The following is a 22,295-nucleotide window of genomic DNA, read 5'->3' as shown; positions in this document are numbered from 1 at the left end:
GTGTACTCCCATATCTCATCAACGGTTCTCTGTTACATCCCATAAAACGCAAAAGGGAACACGATGACTCCTTTCACTTCACACAAACACACACGCGCTCTCCACACGTGTGTTTTTCTATCATCGCGTGAATACGCGGGTCTTGGCTGGACCGTTGGCGCGGCAGTGATAATCAAATTGGGCTAAATGACTTTGTATTAGTCATGCTGAGTAATTACCTTTCCAACTGAGAAAACAATCACACACACACTGTTTTTTTGCATGACAACACACATTCTGCGCACGGCGGGGAAGCGCATATACAAGGCGATGTCACCTTCTATCATCTATCTGTTGATTCACTTAAATTACAATGAAATGAATAAAAAATCGTCAGGATGATATTTTAAGGGTGTTCGGCCATCATACTGTAGAGCATCTGCTGTGGTTTGTGATTACATTTTTCGCAATGGTGCGGCCAGGAGCCTTTTACAAACCGGTCGGTGTAAAAACAGGAATAAAACGATAAGCTTTGAGTGACGTGAACAAGAACAAAGTGTAGAAATTACTGTTCACACTAAACCGGTCCTGGGAACACGCTTGTGCTGGAACATGCACTATTATTTTGTTCTCATTGTTCCCTCTCGATCTTGTGAGAGGAATGCCGAGAGTATAATTTAGTCAAATCAGGCTGAGATGAACATGTCAGTCATTTTGAAGGGGAGACCTCTTTTCAAAGTGGAAATAAAACAACCCATGAAAGCTCATGGAATAGCTTTCCAATCGATTTATATGATAATTTGCTCGTCCGGACTGGATCAAAGCCGAAAACAAGACTTGGTGGCTATTGCCTCACGCATTTGGCAATGGTTCACTTAACACTTACATTTTTAACAAGGGAGTAAAACTGGTTGGGATGCAATAGTTTGTTCTCAAGCCTCCTGCATATATGCTGCTTCAGACGATTTCTCGTTGTCATGATTCTGTTTGGGACCAACAGGTGGCACTGTAGGGCTTCCCCTGCAGCTGCACACCTGTTGGTCATTAGGTAATTAGTGCTTTAAAAGGACTCCCCAAACAAATTTGCTGAGGTTCAATTCAGGTGCGCTTTGCTGCTCCCTGAGTCGCTCAAAGCTGGCCGATCGTGCCATCGTTCAGTTTAACGCTTTTCTAATAAAGAAGAGCGTATCATTTACTCCGTCGAAATGTGATGAGTTCCGGAATGTCGATTCGATTGAGATGACTTCCACTATTCCAAAGGTGTCCCTCGAGTTCCGCGATCAAGCGTTCTTAAAAGGCGAGCTGTTATCTCTATTCCCCGCCTATAAAGTTCATTACCGGCTTCATTTTGATCACGCTGACCTGATATCCAAAAGAGATGAGACATGCCGTATCGCCGAGCATCAAAGTGGCCCGAACGAAAGCTCTCTCTAATTCTGGATAAAAGTGTCTCGTGGAAGAAAGCGTCTCGTGTTTCATTAATGTGTACCTTAGAACATAATACGTGCAAGTGACCCGCTGTCGAGATCACTGTCAAGAAGAGATTGCGACAGATCGAAACATGGCCTTGATCATTCATTCATTCATCTTCCGAGCCGCTTGATCCTCACTACGGTCGCGGGGGGTGCTGGAGCCTATCCCAGCTGTCTTCGGGCAGTAGGCGGGGGACACCCTGAATCGGTTGTCAGCCAATCACAGGGCACACAGAGACGAACAACCATCCACGCTCACACTCACACCTAGGGACAATTTGTTCAAGTGTTCAATCAGCCTGCCACGCATGTTTTTGGAATGTGGGAGGAAACATGAGCACCCGGAGAAAACCCACGCAGGCCCGGGTAAAACATGCAAACTAAACACAGGGAGCTCGGAGCTGGAATCGAACCCGGTACCTCTGCACTGTGGAGCTGACGTGCTAACCACTGGACTACCGGGCCGCCCGGCCTTGATTATTCAGATCTTTTTCTAGAGCGATATTTCATTAGGGTTTCTGCAGGGTCATGTGATCTTAGTACCGTGGTAGTACCTTGACATATGAGTGCACCGAAATTTTTTTGGCTTCAGGCCGATCCGTATTGCCACTCTAAACCAAAGTCAACATACAACTGCACTTTTTAATCAAAATGACAAAACCTCGTAAAAAAAATACTATAATAATAATCATAGTTTTCTTAAATTAAATCTTGCGACCTGTTTGGAGCATACATGGCTAATAATACGATTTCTATCGACCTACACCTGAAAGTTTCCTGACACCAAGAACTTTACAATCCATGAACAGGTGTTTGTGTGCATGTTACCTTGCTGAATGCGAGGCAGTCTTTATCTTGGTCTTTGTTTTTGACCTCAAAGTCATACAACGCCTTGCCCTGGGGCGGAGTCTGGCTCAGAGGCCTCAGCAGCTGGATGTAACTGGCGGGCAAGAACCCGTGGCAACCGTTCAACTCCCCGTGGTACCAGTTGTCGTCCACCTTGCGTCGCAGGATGATGATGTCACCCTTGGAGAACTGCAAATCGCCCGGCTCCTTGCCCTCGTAAGAGTAGAGCGCTTTGCCGCAAGGCAGCGCTGGGATATTCTGAAAGGAGATTGGAAGACAAACGCGTCGTCAGCCGTGCAATTGCGAAGGCGACGGGTGTTTGACGCTGCTCGACGGATGTCGTAATCATTCGACTGAAGAATTCCGTTGAATGTGCGGAATTCATTATCAAAGCTATTGATGCACATGTGGAGTGAACTGTTAGCTGCAACTCGCAGAAGGTGCTTTTGAAAGAGTGTCATCAGCTTTGTATAATCTGAGATGGGAATGGCGGGCTGCACAAAGAGCCTGGACCCCCCCCCCCCCCGCCCCCAAAAAATTATTTATTATTTATTTTTTGATCATGTGCTTCCAGGAAATAAAGTAAATGAAAAAAAAACATACACTTGAAGAGCTTGGTCAGAAAGGCAAACCGGCCAAATAATAAAACAGAAGAAGAATCTGCAACTTCCCAAAAATAAGACAAACTCGGCACTCCTACCAAAGGTGTAAACATTTTTTTGTTGTTGTTCACGGACTCGAATGTACAAAACCCTGCATAATATGTCGTGACAGGCTTGCAAATGAGGCAAAGAAAGCATCAAACCTGCTTTGACACATGGGGCCCAAGCAGCTGGCTCCAAAATGCACGGGTTGGGAGCTTACAGACAAAAAAAAAAATTCAAACTAAAAATAATAGATTAACTCAAGGCACGATGCAAACTAATTGCAACAACCAAATTCGGCATGATAGTTTTTGACAGTCCATTATTAAAAATGCCACGTACAAAATTAAGTGAAGTAGGTCTCCATTTATTCAAAAGACCACCCATGCGTCCATGTTTGAGTTGGAGGTTTTCAGCCGCTTTAACAAAAACTGACAAAGCTCGTCGTCACGCATCATCTGATTTCTCTCATGCAAAAACCAAACCCGGCATATCAAAGCAAACTCTTCAAATTTGACCCAAGGAAGCAGATGGAGGGCGGCCGATGTAAAACAAAAGCCTGACTTTGGCTTGGCCGCCTAACTGACGTGAAGAGTGATCCCGAGGGGGCAGCGGGGGGGGGGGCGGTTTGAACAGAGGAGATTGCAAGGATCCTCCGGTCATGATGGTGGTGTCAGCATGCGCTGTGGAGCGCATCTGTGCGTGGAAGTGACTTGCAGAGGTTATCCACCGGGGGCCTGGAGCTCCTCAGTGTAAATGTTGGAGGATCAAGACTTTTCATTCTGACGAGAGACAGAGCGAGAGTCATTTCGCTCTCTGCAATTGTTTTAATACAAATTTGAAGTCTTCTGGTACGGTTTAGAAATCCACTCTCGGGAGCTAATTCGAAGGTTTGAAATTCCTGCATGAAAGCTTGACTCAGGGATGTTCATATGGTGGAGAACCAAAGAAGCTGAAGGAGTCTGCTTTAGTTCAAACATGCCAGCTGAGGCAATATGGAAGACCTTGGATGTTTTGTGCGGGTTTTATAGAGTGTTTTAAGATACATTTATCTGCAACCCTGCGTACTTGAGCGGCTATGACACGCAATCATGTACACGATGACATTTATGAACACGATTGCAATCTGTGGGCCATGCAATCGCTCTGTGCTCAATAAAATCAATAAATAGCAGCTTTACTCAGCTTGTGTACAGAAGCATGTTCTGGAACAATAACATGTTGGCCACTCCTGTCATTGTTGAACAAGTTGCAGAGCTTTTATTTGCCTTATAGACTTGATTTGATTATCAACGTGCTATCAATTTTCGATGGTGCTTGTCCCCGTTAGGTTTGCTGACTTTGGGCGAGAGGCACGGGACTCCTTCGACTGGCCCCTAGCCAGGAACAGGTCCTCATTCGTGCTTATGCATATGAGCAATTCAACCCTTTCACGCATGCGCCCTGTCACCTGACAACATTAGAAGCTGTCCGCCGTAGTCAACGTTGTCCCTGAAAAGTCAAGTCAAGTCAACAGTATTTATAGAGGACTTTCAAACAGCCATCGCTGCATACAAAGTGCTGTACATGGAGCGATTTAACATACACAATAATCAGTAAGACGAATCGGTAATAAAGGCGGTAGAAAGCACCAAGCAGTAAAATCAAGAACAAATCTAAGTCATGCTGAGTCGAACGCCAAAGAATACAAGTGAGTTTTGAGGAGGGCTTTAAAGATGGGCAGCGAGGAGGCTTGCCGAGTGTTCAGTGGGAGGTCATTCCAGAGAGAGGGACCAGCAACAGAAAAGGCTCGATCAGTGGAAGGGAATACCATGTTTCCTTAAGATGGAACCCAATGGGAGCAGATACAGCGAGAACAGCAGAGGCCCCAGAATTGAGCCCTGTGGAACACCACATGACAGGGGTGCAGTGCGTGACTCAGAGTAGCCAAGGCTGACACAAAAGGTCCTGTCAGCGAGATAGGACCTAAACCACTCAAGAGCACTGCCGCCAATGCCCACCAAGTGCTGCAAACGAGTCAGCAGAATACTGTGATCCGCTGTATCAAATGCTGCAGTTAAGTCCAATAAAACCAGACACACGTGATCTCCAGAGTCATTTGCCAGGAGGATGTCATTAGAAACGCGTAACAGGGCTGACTCCGTGCTATGCATCGTCTTGAAACCTGACTGGAAGACCTCCAAGATGTTATGTTCATCCAAGAAAAGTTTCAACTGCATGTGCACCACTTTTTCCAGAATTTTGGAAATGAAAGGCAGTTTGGAAATGGGCCTAAAGTTAAAGTCTTCGCCGAATTAATTGATGTTTTGGGAAGGTAGGCGGAAACTGGACTTTGTGAAATGATTTTCTTTTTTCTTCTCTCTTTCTTTATTTTTCTTTTGCAAACGATTTTCAACAGTTGGCGAGTGAGCGTTTTCTTTTCCTCTGCTTCCGTACGAAACGTCCAATCGGTGGACAGCGTATAACACAGCCGAACGACCGCGCAAGTATGATTAACACCAAAAATCTCACGGTAAGCTTTTGTTCGTCCATATACGAGGGGTATGATAAATTGGGTAATCATTTCTTTACAAATGGGAAGTCGAAAGGAGCGGAAAGCAATGGGAGACAATTGGCCCAGTGTGAAAGGGGAAGACGGTGGCTTTATTGTTTGGTGGACACGGTGCCACTGAGACCAATAAGAGAACATTTGCTGAGAGGCGGCACTTCACAGCCTCTTGACCCACCGAGAGCATCCACCATTTGTTCCTCTTGTTTATCTGCGAGTGTACAGCGGCTGATACAAATATGACTCAAACATTAAAGACGGGAGACACGAGCAGCTGCGGTATTGACATGAAGTGTCGGATGCCAGCAGGGTCGTCGTGTATTGGGACATTATGCGGAATTGTTTGCGATCGAGCCAAACACTTAGTGGATATCGGAAAATGAGAGAGGGGACTTAATGAACGCACTTTTGACCGTATTTTTTCACGTAAAATCATTTCATTTTCTGAAAAATCAACAGTATGCCTTGTATTGCGGCGTGCATTTATGTTTGGATTAGTCTCCCAGGTTGTTGTCTTTAATTCCTTTCCATTCATGTTCTCGCTCTCATTGCGTTTCTAATGTTACACCGTGGGACAATATCGTTGCGGTCTGCCGGGACCGAGCAAAAAAAAAACAAACAAAAAAACCCAAAAAGCAGCATGTTTGGATTATGGCGGGCAAGAAGTTTGCGTATTTGGTGAGCCAAAGTGAGAACACAACCACCAGACACTAGATTGACATTCTTTTTTTTTTTTTTTTATTGTCCGAGGAGCCACTCGCCGTCTCCACTTGAAGCTACCGCCGCATAACTGATTATTGCCGCGAATCATCTGGTACCTTATGGTTGACAAAAATACGGCACTTGGATTTGCTGCAGCAATGGTGATCACGGCCAATTAAGCGGGGATTTTTTTTTTTTTTTACACAAGTAAATAGGACAGTGTGTTCCCCTCAGCTAATAGACCGGGTCCGTTTTTTTTCTTTTTTCTGTGACATTTTTATAACGTAATACAGGGTTGTAACTCTCTGCAATCCATAATTCTGCTTGGCTGCCTCAGCAAAGTCACCGCGGTGAGTTTGGAAACACAACATTAAGCCATGATAAGAAAAGGCCCCGGAAATGTGATGTCATGCCAGTTCGTTCCAGGCTTCTTTTGTTTCTCTCTGAGATCATCTCTTTTATGCATGTGCACGAAACAGAAAAGAAACCACAAACTTACAGTAATTCCGGGTTTACATTTATTTCAATTTCCAAGTCTTGATATTGACCTTTGACCTTGCAAAGGCTAATTTATTTCAATTTCCAAGTATTGATATGAGTACCTTGCAAAGGCTGAAACATGAGAGAACACAATACGGTTTGCATGCCACCAACCTGCAAGGTTTCAATTTAATGCTCAATCTCAAAGTTCACGTGTCCCACCTCACTCTCGAAACTCAATTTTGGAGGTTTCACTTGAGAGGAAACATTTGCATAGAGTATATCGGAAATGTCACCGAGCTTCAGATGAGGTGAGCGCTGGGAAAAAAAAAAAATAAGGAATTAAAAGTGACTAAACCGTATAGTTTTGGAACGCATCTTCTCGCCTGGATTCACTCATCTGTCAGTCGGAAAGGCTCGCCAACACTAACATTCCCATGCCGAGCCGGTCTAGAGCGCAAGTGTGTGTCAAAGATACTTGTTGGGACAGGATGTTCCACTCTACTCACATCCTCATCCATTTTTATGAAACCAAACCATTTTCGATCCCTGCAGACCGTCTACTGACCTCTCACTACACACACACACACACACACACACATACACACACGCTTTAACTGTGATTACTCTGCTCTCTTGTCTCATGCTCATCTGTCCTTGGAGGGGCATTGGGCCTGTACAACTTTTCCCTACTCAGGGTGTGTATAACTCTGTGTGTTTGTGTGTGTGTGTGTGGGGGGGGGGGGGGGGTAATAGTGTAGTAAATCTGCAGAGAGCTCTTTCTTTCCAGTCTGCTGTGCGAGCAGCAGGCTGTCGTGCTGTGCCGTTTTATTGGAGCAGACACAACAAAGCCCCAGTCGCCCCAAAACTGTTACTCGTGCGTTTAAGATCAAATAATAAGATGTGAATTGTGAAAACAAAGCTTGAAATAGAGCGAAACCGTCACAGAAAATCATGAAAAACACAAGGTATTGGATGGACATTATTGGTATTGGATGAGAGCTTTGAGTTGTGTGTGAAAAGTAAATAAAGTGGGCATTAAGTGAAGGGATCAGTGGATGCACAACATTTACAGAAGAGTACATCATAGATACAAATCACACACACACACACACACACACGGGCTGACTGGCAGCCCCTAGGTGCACTATTGATTTACTTTCCATCTATAATTCAAGATACAACGTATACCTTTGTTTAAGAAGAAGGAAAAAAAAACCCAACTCCTGTGATGTTAAAACTTAAGATGTGCTCCAACATACACCATTCTAGCCAGCGGCTATTTCTTCTAAGACTACAGTTTCAGCCCTTCATTGCCCTTTTTATTTTATCCACCCCTCCCACTCAACTCAAACTGTCAAGCTTACTCATTCAATTTCTTTTTATTTACAATGAAAGAAAGTGCATTGGTGTCACAAATAACAATTTTTTCCCTAGCATGGGTTAATTTCACATTCAGTGACCGTACAAATGCGAGTGTGAATGGCCCTGCCCTGTTATCGACCGGCCTCCTATATTTCATCTGCTACCTTAGACTGATGTGTAAAAGCCATACAGAAATTCAGTGAATAGATTTAGGCAGAACATCGATAGATTCCCTGCGATTTTTGTCCCGTACTGCTACCTGCTGTCGACTAAAATTGACATCAAAATCCCCACAGCGTCGCAGGACCAAAACCAGACAACAGGGGAGCCATGACGTTCACAAGCTGAGCCCTCGGGCACTTTGACATTACCTTCAGTTGACAGTAGGTGGCCACATAGATGCTAATTGTTAGCCCGGTTGCTTATGGAGTTTCCCATTAAACGTTAGCCGCCGCTAGCCGAGTCCTATGTGCCTCTTTTAACTGCAAAAGCTGTAATTATCTTTGTTTGATGTTTACTTTGACAAGAACCTTCAATTGAGAGCAGCAATAAACAGCTCAAAGGCGCTTTTTTTTTTAAAGTGACAGCAAACGATAAGAACACTGCATTGAGAACAAGATCATCCAGGATGGACACTCCCTTGCAATGAGTGAGACGAATAAGAAACAATTTCCGAAAGCTTTAATACATATTCATCAGAATCATTACCATGCTGAGTCGAGTGTGGCGGTGGGGGGAAAAAAATATAAACAGATGCACAAAGAAGCTGAGCTTGTGAGAAAGGCAAGCTGTTGAGTTGGAGGCGCAGTGGAGTGATAAAGTCGTCCTATTGCCGATTGAGGAGAAGCAATGACGCCAGAGGGAATGTGAAGAAAAGCAGGCAAGATGGAAAACATCGAGGTGGGGGACGACTACAATCATCAACATTGACACAAAGACCTGTTTGGTCATCTAAATGTATCTCATTAAATTCATCGCGGACGCTAAAACGTGCGCAGCAACTCATCGGGTGTGCACGTTACAAAGCAAAATATTCACACGGTAAAGCCGCGCGTCGAAAAGCTAATCACCCCAAAAAGATAACGCATAATATGTTGTTGCGTCGTCGTGTCGGGAGGCTGTTACATCATTCAAAAAAAAAATCCTGTGGCTTTTTAAATGATGAAAGAGAAACAGAAAATATGACATGCGACTCGATGGCAATCTTGCGAATAACCGTATTTTCCGGATTGTAAATCGCTCCGGAGAATAAATCGCACCAGCCATAAAATGCATCAGAAAGAATAAAACAACATATATAAGTCGCATTAGAGTATAAAATCCAACACCAAGATCAGACATGTCATCTTGAAAGGCAATTTCAAATAAAAATAAAATAGAGGACAACAGGCTGAATAAGTGCACGATATGCTGACATTACATTACGCATAAACAACGAACTGATAACGTGCCTGGTATGTTCACGTAACACATTAAGAGTTATTCAGATAACTATAGCATAAAGAACATGTTGACAAGTTTACCAAACCACCAGTGTCACTCCAAATCTCTAAATCCAAGGAAATCTTCATCCTGCTTATTTTCTGTCATGTGTAAAATGGGCGGCTGCAAAGGGTGCCAAAACTGCAATGTGCCGCGAAAAAAAAGATGGCTTCTTCTTTGTATACTGGCATGACGTAGCTGTAAAATATGGATTTGTGGCTGTAAATAACAAGAGACAAACGCCGCAGTAGAGCGGAGTGCTGATGATTGTTCCCTTCCCCGCCCACGTCCCCCGCGACATATTACAATATCAATCTTTGGTATTTAATGGGAATTTGCATCCTCTTGTGTGAGTTTCCCCTCCGGACTGGTTGGACAATTACTTTACTTCTCTGTACGTTTCCTTCATTGTAATTATTTGCTGTTATTGGACTGTGATTGGTTCATAATCGCATATACAATACGGTCATTTGTAATAAGTATAAGGTCCACTCCACTACCTGTCTATGTATTTATTTATTCATTCATTCATTCATCTTCCAAGCCGCTTGATCCTCACTAGGGTCGCGGGGGGTGCTGGAGCCTATCCCAGCTGTCTCCGGGCAGTAGGCGGGGTACACCCTGAATCGGTTGCCAACGAATCGCAGGGCACACAGAGACGAACAACCATCCACGCTCACACTCACACTCACACCTAGGGACAATTTAGAGTGTTCAGGAAACCGGAGCACCCGGAGAAAACCCACGCAGGCCCGGGGAGAACATGCAAACTCCACACAGGGAGGCCGGAGCTGGAATCGAACCCGGTACCTCTGCACTGTGAAGCCGACGTGCTAACCACTGGATCACCGGGCCGCCGTATTTATTTATTTACTTATTTGGCTTGGACCGCCGCGGCTTTCAGTTGACGGAAAATGAATTCATTCATTTGCATTCTATTAAAAAAAGAGACACTTTTGCCTGCAGGGTCAAAAGCTACACCCGAGGAGGCTGAAGGCAAGTCTCATCTCCTTCGGCTCTTTTCACTGCAGGGTTTTTTTTTTTTTTTTGGAGTAATCATTTTCAAGCTGCTCTTTCCTGAGGCCTCCCTGCGGTGACTCAACTGATTGATGTCATTGTGATTAGACTTGTGGAGTGACTCAAATATTCACTTGTTATGACAATGAAGGGATGGAATTGCAAAAAGTCTTGCATTTAAAAAAAAAAGGATGATTCAAATATTTGCATGGGGAGGAGAGACATAACAGAGGGGGCAGGTGATATTTCTAAGGGTGACAGATCGCCATCGATGTGTCCTTTCTATTTGGTTCCTCCCCTCTCTGGAGCCTGTTACTGTGGCGACGGGGTGCAATGAGTGACAGATGGCTGCTGAGGCCTGTCGGCAGTTGTTAAGAGTGCTTAATGTGTCAGTCACAGGAACAGACAATGAAAAAATGCTTAAAGAATACACCCATGGCCCCGAGAACTTGATGGTATCCACTCAAGGTTCGAAGCGAATAAAGTATGCAAGATTTGGCAGAAAAAATACATTTTAGTCATGCGCAGGATATTTCTTGGAACATATCCCGGTCATGACAAATAAAACGAGAGACCTTCTGACCCTGAATATGATAAGCAGCATGGGACAATGAGTCAAAGACAAACCACTCGATAACTATAACACAATAAAACTCGACACAACGTATTCCCTGGTCCAAAGTTATAATCAAGACACCCTCTTTGTGCACACCACACTCGTAACATTCAACTAAAGGAAACCAGATGAAACACTGCCCCCACCCCCCAAAAAAAAAACATCTGGACGGGGGGGTGGGGTGGGGGTGGGGGGGGGCAAACAAAAACTTTGACAGTTCGGGAAAAAAATTCTTTGAAGAGATGAAACCAGAAAGGCAGGAGGAGAAAAGGCAAAAGGAATGGATCAGCTCATGATCCAAAGCATACCACATCATATGGTGAACATTGTATGGCACGGGTACCTACGACTGCCCACGGAACTGCTTTTTAATTCTTTACCAATAATGACAACCTGTCACCTGACAACATGATAAGATGTCCACTGTGGTCACCGCCGTACCCGAAAAGGCTTCACGGTAAAGTAACAACCTAGCGCACAATTTGGTGACGCTGACAGGCTCCAGACTTCAGGCGGCAATGAACTCCATTCGGTATTCGGGATATTGACGATCATCTCACTCACATTTGTTTCTCTGCTTATAAATGGCTTTTCTTCCTTCAATAAAATGGCCCGCGATAAATATTTGCGACACCACGGACATTAAAGTCTTACATGTATAACGCATTTTGAATGGCCAAATAAATGTGGTGCAAATTACGAAAACCGATTGGAGAGGCAGTGGACGGGAGGAAGAGTGTGCCGTCTGCCAACAAGCATTTCTCAAGTGTTATAAATGATCTCCGTCGGTGGCATTTTGCCAGAGAGCAGTAAATAGGGCAGAGTGACGTATAATGGATTGTGAATTGCCAATCAATCGAAATGGAATTTTTTTTTTGGCTGATCTAATAGTCTGACAATATGCCAGAGGTGGTTTAAGATTGGGCTCACCGGAGTTTAAACCAACAGGGCGATGTGGGAAAACTGGCCAAGTGCCTTGGAGACCATGCAGGGTGACTTCATGCTATTAACTCATTCACTCCCAAAGACGTTTTTAAACGTCTTTTCAGACTTGGTCTAGATTTGGCTGGTACTGCATAAGTTATGGTTGAACTGGTTGAAATAATTGCAAACTTGTCAGATATTCGCGCGCAACACCAAGTATGCTAATTATTCCTCATCTGGTTTTGAGAAGAGAGAAAGGTATGAATTCGACAAATGATTGTTTCGACTGAAGCTAGCGCAAGGGTGGATTGTTAGTGAGACAAGCCGGATTCGGGGGCGCTGCCGCTGCACAATATTACATTGCAAATTGAAGTACGTGCACCAAATTTCACGCTTCTATGACCATTTGAATGTTTTTTTTTTCTCTTTGGTGAACGGTGTTGAGTTTCAAGAAATGAGATGTTTGTTGTTTGTTTTGATCTTCAATTATATTTGCTTCCATGCAACACTTCCTGCGCATTTTGAATTGGGCTAATGACCAGGAACTGAGTGCTTATCAGCTGAATGAATGTCAGTTACCGGTATGTGAACTGCAATACAAGTGGCTCTTAACCCTTATTTAGACGGAAAAATTATATATATACTGTATATATACTGTACATCAACGAATTATTTGCCCCGGGGCGCCTCGTGGGATACGGCAGAGTGGACACAAGCGGAACAGCTCGCAAACATCATCGATCTTGCTCTCTTCTTACACACGGATTAAAAACTACACGTAGGAGCACCGATATCGGGAGGGATTGCGCAAAACATCCCCCCGGGGGGGCTCCCTATTGACTATTTACTGCAAACGAGATTTTTCAAAGATGACGTCAGCCTTTGTACAGTACACACGCATGTAAATGGCACATTGACGGTAAAGGTGATTGGATGGAAGCGGTTGGCGATGTCCAATCGGGCGACAGTATGGCGGGATGACATCATCGAGGCCGACTGTTTCCGCTTGGCATCGTCCCTTCGAACACCTTCGCGCATCTTCCACCTGGCATGTTTCCTATCACCCGTCCCTCCGCTCCAGGCGTTTACTATTTTGTCTCGGCACTCAATTTGTCACCGGCGCTTCAATTCATTTTAGGAACAAACAAGTGAGGTCAGCGCTGAATAATAAACAGTTTAGAAACGACACTATGACTTTATTTTCATAAATTCAACATTAAACCGGGGATTACTTTATTCCCGGCTGTAAATGCCGATGTGACTGCGGGGATTAAGTGTTCTTATTTACTCTGTCAACCTTGCGTCCCGCCGAATACAAGACGGCGACGCTTAAACGAGGACATCAAACATCTCGTTGGATACTAACAATCAATCCAAAAGTAATGAAGCGGAGACAAACAGAACAGATTGGATGGCGTTGAAATGCTCATGGGCTGCTTTGGTTACAGTATAAAGACCAAAAGGTCACACATGGGGAAAATAAATTCAATCTTGCAGCTTGCCAGTCAACATTTGTTGAAATTTAACTGGCGTCCCGGGAGTTTTACGTCAACCACAACGTAGAAGTGAACAGCTGAAAATTCATTCATTATTCATCACACGACATCAAGAAAATCTTACTTCCCGGGGAAATACAAAAATGTTATTCAACAGAAGGGGTTGGAACGTGGCCCGAAATCCAGCTGGAATCTCAATTTTTCAGTTTAACTCAACATTCTATGCGCTCAACTTTGTGGAGGTTTTTTTTTCCCTCCTGGATGAACGGACGACAGTTTCTCCGCACGCAGATAAAACATTTTTAAAAAGAGTGCGGCGCTGTCGCTACAAAGGTGGAGCCCCAAATATTTCCGCCATTGGTGTCTCACGATAAGAAATTCATGAGGAATGAATCGGTTATTTCTTTGAACATACAAAGTATGTAATATCGAACAGGACAATCATTTTCGAAAGAGCGCAGGTGGAGAGGATGTTTTGACCAATTTCTTGAGCTAACGACTGATTATCTCCGCCAGTAGAAGTAACTCACTGTTGCCTTTGTTGGTTTTGTTTGACCGTTACTCAAAGTTTAATCAATAAATAACGACATACATACGTACATGCGGCGACATGCTTTTCTTTACAGTCTTTGCACACATTTCAAGGCTTCTCTCAGAATAATACATCATCAAAAACATGCTGCCGGCGATATTCATTAATCCTTTCGGGGGGACAGCGGTGACCACAGCGGACAGCTTATCGTGTCATCAGGTTGCGGGGTGCAGGAAAGGGTTAAAAAATATATAAAATAACGGATACCTTTTTTAGTTTGGCAGTCATCAACATTCATTCGCTGAAGATAGCTGTTATTTCCCTCCCCCATGATCTTAACGATGGCACTCGTAAATTCCTTTTATACGCTTTGGTCTTCAGAGGCAGAACATTGTCCTCGAGACGGATGAGGCACAAATGGTGTGACATGAGTTATACTCCCAAATTGTCGTAATCTCCAATGCATATGCAATATACGTAGAGACGAATGGCGGCAATGTTTGCGAGAATCACACGCATATGGTATAAACGGTATAATTCCAGCTGAGAGTGACTATTTGATGAGAGTTTTCGTCACACAATGTCTGTTTGGATGTTTAGATGGAGACAAAGAAACGAACGAGTAAAAGTGGATGAGAACATATATGGCAAAGCAGATGAGATCATGGCAAAGCAGATCATGTTACTATTCATTCATTCATCTTCCGTACCGCTTGATCCTCACTAGGGTCGCGGGGGGTGCTGGAGCCCATCCCAGCCGTCTCCGGGCAGTAGGCGGGGGACACCCTGAATCGGTTGCCAGCCAATCGCAGGGCACACATAGACGAACAACCATCCACACTCACACTCACACCTAGGGACAATTTAGAGTGTTCAATCAGCCTGCCATGAATATTTTTGGAATGTGGGAGGAAACCGGAGCACCCGGAGAAAACCCATGCAGGCCCGGGGAGAACATGCAAACTCCACACAGGGAGGTCGGAGCTGGAATCGAACCCGGTACCTCTGCACTGTGAAGCTGACGTAATAACCACTGGACTACCGCCCTCGAAACTGGGCCGTGGCGGTGAAAATGCCAAATTCTAGCCACTAGACCATCAGGGATATCATGTTACTATTTTAAAAATAAATAATGAAACACAGGAGCTCTATTTGTACGGTATTTTAATTGCCTTCTGTGTGGTTCCTACAACTATACGATAACATATATCACACAGCTGAACCTGCCCCGTGCAGAAAATTGAAAGAATGCACACCGCGCTCCACGTGCGCTTGCTAATTAATTTATAGCCGATTTGAACAGCTAAGAAAATTTGATAATGAATGCAGCCGACAGGAACAATTTACATCCTGATAATTATTCTGCCGAGAGAGACGTAAAGAATGTCACCAGACAGTATTTTGAGGCAGTGCAACATTTTACTCCGACGCAGACGCTGAAAATGGTTTCTCGCTCGCTGAGGCAAACTGTCACTCAAACCTAATGGAATGAAACTCGATGATGTCGTTGACGACGTCATGAGTATTTTTTTCAGCTTAGTACAGCGGTCTCTGATTTTTACAGAGATATATTTTTTGATGGACCGGCATGGAAACGAATAAAAATATATCAGGCTTCTCTCTTCAATGAGCCGGCTAGATCACATCTCGTGTTCCTCGGCGGAGCGTGTAAGACAAGATATTGTAGCCATCCTCCAAAAAAAAGAATCAATTGTTTCTGTTTCACTTTAGTCTCGGACTCGGGCTGATGTGTGAGGTCTGTGTCGCTTTGGCGTCCGGCCTTTTCACTGTTTTAAAAGACTTGCTATCCCGCTACGGCGGCAGGCGGGCGACTCGAAAATCTTGTGTAAATTGGCCAAATGGAAGACGAGATGCCAAAAAACACGTGATCGGCGAGTAGTCTACTTCGGGCTTTCAGGTACGTCCATGTCGAGTAGTAAAGTAGACTCGTCCAATTTGGCATCCAGTTCCTCCTTTAAATGCTAATGACTTTTTTTTGCTAACAGTTTTGCTAACATCATGTGTCTGATTTGGCATGAGAGAGTAATCGTATGAACTTCACGCAGATTTAGTAAATGGAGCGAGTTCCCATTTGTACACACGCGTCTTCCGAGAGCTTTGTACTGCCCCATATCTGTTTTCATGTACCGAGAACGCGAGTAGAGACAGCGCACGCCGTTACGGCACACATATCATATCAAGTCAAGTCAAGTCAACAGTATTTCTAGAGCACTTTCAAACAGCCATCGCTGCATACAAAGTGCTGTACATGGAGCGATTTGACATACACAATAAACAGTAAGACGAATCGGTACTAAAGGCGGTAGAAAGCACCAAGCAGTAAAATCAAGAGCAAATCTAAGTCATGCTGAGTCGAACGCCAAAGAATACAAGTGAGTTTTGAGGAGGGCTTTAAAGATGGGCAGCGAGGAGGCTTGCCGAATGTTCAGTGGGAGGTCATATATGCAAGACGCAGAAAAAGGTTGACAATATATCTACAAAAAAAAAAATAAAGGTCCTGACCTTTGTGGGTGTCTTATCAATAATTGATCATAAAGCTTTGATTGGCCCATTCACCTTTAAAACAGGGTGGGGCCTGACATTTGATGAGCGCCGATGAAGCTGTTTCTTAGAAGGCGCAGTGGTGTAGATATTAGAGGCCTTTTTTTTTTCATCCTGATAGAGGAAGGCTGACTGCAAAAATATATATATAAATAAATAAATAAACTGGCGGCCCGGTAGTCCAGTGGTTAGCACGTCGGCTTCACAGTGCAGAGGTACCGGGTTCGATTCCAGCTCCGGCCTCCCTGTGTGGAGTTTGCATGTTCTCCCCGGGCTTGCGTGGGTTTTCTCCGGGTGCTCCGGTTTCCTCCCACATTCCAAAAAATATGCATGGCAGGCTGATTGAACACTCTAAAATTGTCCCTAGGTGTGAGTGTGAGCGTGGATGGTTGTTCGTCTATGTGTGCCCTGCGATTGGCTGGCAACCGATTCAGGGTGTCCCCCGCCTACTGCCCAGAGACGGCTGGGATGGGCTCCAGCACCCCCCGCGACCCTAGTGAGGATCAAGCGGTACGGAAGATGAATGAATGAATAAATAAACTTATAGGAAGCCGGAGCAGTGGCAAGAACATCTCGACATTGCTTGACCAGTTTTGCACTCCGCTCTTCCGACCCTGATTTGGAGTGTTCCATTTTCCAGTTCAAAATAGTACAGCTTTAATCGTGCGTCAAAACCCAAAAACTCATTGAGCGCATCATTCCAACACATCCAGCAGTCCATTTCGATGTCATTTATACCATTCTGGGTCACTGCACCTTGGCTCGGTCGGCAGTCAATTGCTTGGCGTAGAAGGAAAAGACGACCGTTCGCACTCACGTTCACACTTGTAGTCAGTGAACAGGAAATAATCACATACCGGCTGTGCGCAAATCAACAGTCGGGACTCGACGTGCCACCCATCCATCCATCCATTTTCCGATCCGCTTATCCTCATGAGGGTCACGGGGGGTGCTGGAGTCTATCCCAGCTTTCTTTGGGCAGTGGGCGGGGGACACCCTGAACCGATTGCCAGCCAATCGCAGGGCCCTCACAGACAAACAACCATCTGCTCACACTCAGGGATAGCTTGGAGTGTTCAATCAGCCTGCCATGCATGTTTTTGGAATGTGGGAGGAAACCAGAGTACCCGGAGAAAACCCACGCAGGCACATGGAGAACATGCAAACTCCACACAGGGGAGGCCGGAGCTGGAATTGAACCCTGAACCTCTGCATTGTGAGGTCAGCACACTAACCATTGGACCACTGGGCCGCCTCGATGTGCCACGAACACCAAAAACGGAGACCCGCCAGGATCTCCTGTATGGTGGTCCCTTGACTTCCCATGGTGAAGTCATTCCTGAATTGAACTTGAGAAGTTTTCATTTTAATCTCAATATTACATAAATAAATGAATAAGAACAAGACAAATTGTCAGGGCAGCAAAAACATAAGTGAACCGAGATTCAGCTCCCGCTTTTGTCTGTAACGTGTCAGAAAACAGGCAGAAACGTTCAGCGTTGTTTTTGAAAATAAACGTCGATGTTTGCTCTGATCTTATTTTGATTCCACACCAAGACAACAACTCGGCGGATATTTACTGTTAAGAGGCTGACATCACCAGCATTTGGACAATTTTAAATCAAGCAAGGTCTCCAAACGATTAATCGCCCGCCGATAAAAAGAATCATCAAATCATTTGCTCACCATTTTTTCTTTTATTATTATTATTTATTTCCAATGAGTGCTCCATCTTGCAGTGCAAAGGCCATTCTTGAAATCGTTTAGCAGGCCTGTTCCTTGTGATGAAATTCTGATGGTCGATTTATGATAGCTGCGCCTGAACGGATCCGTAGTGGCATGGAAACAGGTCAGCGATCGAGATGACTAACTCTTTCATGCACCCTGTAACCCGATCACATGATTAGCTGTCCACTGTAGTAACCCGCCGTCTCTGAAAGGATTAAAATAATCATGGCGGCTGCCTTCCTGGATAAGGATTAGTGGGGAAAAGTTCTCTTTTAGTACCTGCATGCAGTTTACTGTCACTAGCACTTGAGAACAGCATTTCGTCCTCAAGTCTATAGCGCGGGAGTGATTGTGCGCCTTCGGCATTTTTCTTGGCAGGCCGAGAGCTCTGGAGTGTGGGGGGGTGGGTGGGGGGGGGTGTGATAATGAATAGTAAAATAGATGTCGGAGTCGGAAACACGGTAGTTTATCTCCACAATTTGCGAGCATCAGCAAAGAAATACGGCAAATGCTGAAATGAAATTTGATGGCCAGGATATCTTGATCAAAAAGTCACTGAATAAAGGAAACCGGCACCTCAAACGTTTTGGAGCTCATTTGTTAACACCGCGTGAGCAAAAAAAAAAAAAATTGGACTGTGATAAAATAGTACATGAGGTTATAATGTCATCCATCAATGCCAAACAAACCGTACGACTTGTTTCGAGGAATAATTCGGCAATGGCATATTGAGTCGGTCCTAATCATCTACAAAAGGCAAACACCCGCATTTTTTCTACGGTCGGTGTGTTTGTGCGTGATACCCCAGAGAAAAGGCAGGAGACAGGCAGGGATTGGGTAGCAGAGTGTAATGACTTAAGGGGCCATGGGGGTGGGCAGGATCAGGTGGCACATTAGGTGGGTGGGCTGAGACTGTGCTGCGTCGACACACACACACACACACACACACACACACACACACACACACACACACACACCGCACACAGTATTAACAGATATAGCTTTTGCAGTAATGTATACCCACACCAGAAGGATACACTTTTTCTCGAAATCGAAAACACCTCACAACCACACAGCCTTGAACATACTTTTACACGGAGCCATACTTGAGCATCCTCATGTAATTTTCCTGACTAATCTTGACCGGCAAGACACCCCCTCCCCCCCCCCTCACCCCCAACCATGAGCACGTCGTACGTTCAGCGCGCTCCCATATCCTCAGCTGTTCGACTCACTCATTCGTCTCCAAAGCTTGAGCGCGTGACCACGCTCACTCCTTGACCACCCCCCCCCACCACCCTTAGGAGGTTCTGTCTGCCGCTGCCTTCGAATTCCATTTTTAAATCATGTTCATTAATTGGCAAAAGTTGTTATAGTGGAGTGGAAGGAAGGCTCTTAATCTGCTCGTCACCTGCAGTAAATACCATTCATTCATTCATTTTCCTAACCGCTTGATCCTCACTAGGGTCGCGGGGGGTGCTGGAGCCCATCCCAGCCGTCTCCGGGCAGTAGGCGGGGGACACCCTGAATCGGTTGCCAGCCAATCGCAGGGCACACAGAGACGAACAACCATTCGCACTCACACTCACACCTAGGGACAATTTCGAGCGTCCAATCAGCCTGCCATGCATATCTTTGGAATGTGGGAGGAAACCGGAGCACCCGGAGAAAACCCACGCAGGCCCGGGGAGAACATGCAAACTCCACACAGGGAGGCCGGAGCTGGAATCGAACCCGGTACCTCTGCACTGTGAAGCCGACGTGCTAACCACTGGACTACCGGGCCGCCCAGTAAATACCAGACCGCGCCTAAGTGGTGTTAATATTTTAGTTCGTGCTGGGACGACTTTTTTTTGGGGGCATGACTGTAGCATGCAGAGGGTAAGAGCGAATTTACCTTGGCAATTAGTCACTCAAGTGTGTCCTCAAAATCAAACAGCCGGTTCAGGGTGCAGAGCAAATGAAAGAAAAGATGACGTGAAAATGTTGCTTTCTATGAATACTTTTCAACTCACGGTTCAGTCTGGTTATCGTATCGTCGAGTCGGCATACGCAAGGAAGGTGTCAGTGTCTCGAGATAGGAGAGTGAACTATCAGTAACAAAGCAAATATTCATCAAATCCCTCCAGACGGTGCATTATTCATCACATAGGGATTTGAATTATATATGTCCATCATCAAATATTTACTTGATTTGAGTTTTCAAGAACAGCGGATGAGTCGTCGTATTACCGTTCAGGGGGGGGGGTGTGACACAAGGGAAACACAAGGTTTACGTTGGGTTGCGTACTTAATTCTGGCATCCTATACGTCGCTTGATTTCGTGTTACGCGGCCGCTTTGTGTGCTGATCTTTGACAACGCCGGGTTGTTTGTCAACCGGATTCTCTTTGATCCAATTCTTTACCGTTTGTTACGAGGTGGAAATAAGGACGAGGAAGGCAACGTCATCTCCGATATAAATCCCGACACAGGAGACCACCTCACGTCTGACAAACACTTTGGATTTACAGCCAAGAAATACTGGTGGGTCAAATGGAGTCAAAATCAAGTCAATCTACAACAATCTGAGCTGAGAGTCAAATCTACTTTATTTTCATTTTTTGTGTGTGTGAATTATTCGTCAGGATGGGATGTTTACGCTATTTTGTCCCATTGATGTTGACATCCTACCAATGAATAGTGGATTTGTTTTCTCCCAAAATAGTCGGATTTGGTGGTGATGTGAAGCAGACTAACTGTGTGGATATGCATATACGTGTGTGTGTGTGTGTGTGTGTGTGCGCGCGGATCAGCTATAATTCTCTTTTAAAGAAGATTAAACCGTTATTTTGGCAAACATCTTATTCAGAACTGATCCTTCCTTTTACACACACACACGAACACACAAACACACTCGCACGGGCGCTCGTGTCGAGATGCTGCACTGCGGGTGGGGGAAGTGGGCATGGTGAGATGTGGGAAATAGTCTGGTGGGGGCAGCCGAGAAGGGAAAGAAGGAATATAAACAAGAAAGTGATTTCACTTGTGCCCCATGACAGGAAACACTTGACTGGATTTAAAGGATGGAGGTAAGGATTGAACCTTGGTGGTTAGTGGATGACCTGCCCTCCCTCAGGAAACAGGAGAGGAATCAGGACGGGTTGTAAGGGGGTCACCGGGGGTCGGCTGACACCTCTCTGAGAGAGACTTGGAAGGGAAAAAAAATATATTATCTCATTCCCTCGCCGTCTCCGTTAGTCTGATTGCATGAAGGCCTCTTTCGTATTCATCTGCTAATATGAGCGCCGCTCTTCAGAAGTGAGAGCTTTAAAGAAATCCTTTCACCACACTTGCTATGAATCATAGCTAATCAAAGAACAGGATAAGAGAGAATTCCTGAGGGAATTAGGAGTCTCTGCTTTGAAATTTGACCCTGGTCAGACGGGGGTTATGCGCAAAAAGTATTTAGACAATGAGAATTTTTCAACGGACAAATACAGCTGCGCCTCGAAGGCTGAGTCAATTTTGAATTTGGTGACGTCCATAAACTGAACATTTCAATGACTGCAAATGACTTTTTTTTGGGGGGGGGGGGGGGGGGGTGTGTATTAAAAAAGATAGTTCTTATCACATTTAAATGACTTTTTAGGGTCTCGAACCGAAGGCAAATGGTACATTTTGCGCTCCATTCAGCCTTTCAAATCAGTTAGTTTGTATCAATGCAACCGATAACTTGGCTGCCGTGTAAAACGGAACACAGCTTTGACTTCGTTGTTCAACTCTTTTTTTTTTTTCTTGAAATTTTTTTTTTGTCCCCGATGAGTGAAATAAAGCACTCTCCTAATTTGCAATTGAAACGATTAGACCAAATTAAAAGGCTATTACTTTGAGATTGTGATTGTCTCATTTCATTAGATGCGG

At 44.8% G+C, this 22,295-nt stretch overlaps 1 protein-coding gene across 3 annotated transcripts in view; it reads right to left on the bottom strand.

Annotated features, from left to right (window-relative positions):
• The window catches only part of LOC127611244 (E3 ubiquitin-protein ligase SH3RF3-like), a 64,498-nt gene that overhangs the window by 22,318 nt on the left and 19,885 nt on the right, over positions 1-22,295 (bottom strand). For all 3 annotated transcript variants that reach the window (XM_052081655.1, XM_052081653.1, XM_052081652.1), the window contains exon 2: positions 2,280-2,555. In XM_052081655.1, coding sequence (XP_051937615.1) covers positions 2,280-2,555 — 276 coding nt within the window. The remainder of the gene's footprint in view (positions 1-2,279; positions 2,556-22,295) is intronic.

The sequence above is a fragment of the Hippocampus zosterae genome, chromosome 12 (assembly GCF_025434085.1).
Source record: "Hippocampus zosterae strain Florida chromosome 12, ASM2543408v3, whole genome shotgun sequence".
In the NCBI taxonomy this organism is placed as follows: Eukaryota; Metazoa; Chordata; class Actinopteri; order Syngnathiformes; family Syngnathidae; genus Hippocampus; species Hippocampus zosterae.
This window is presented reverse-complemented; position numbering and strand designations above follow the sequence as displayed.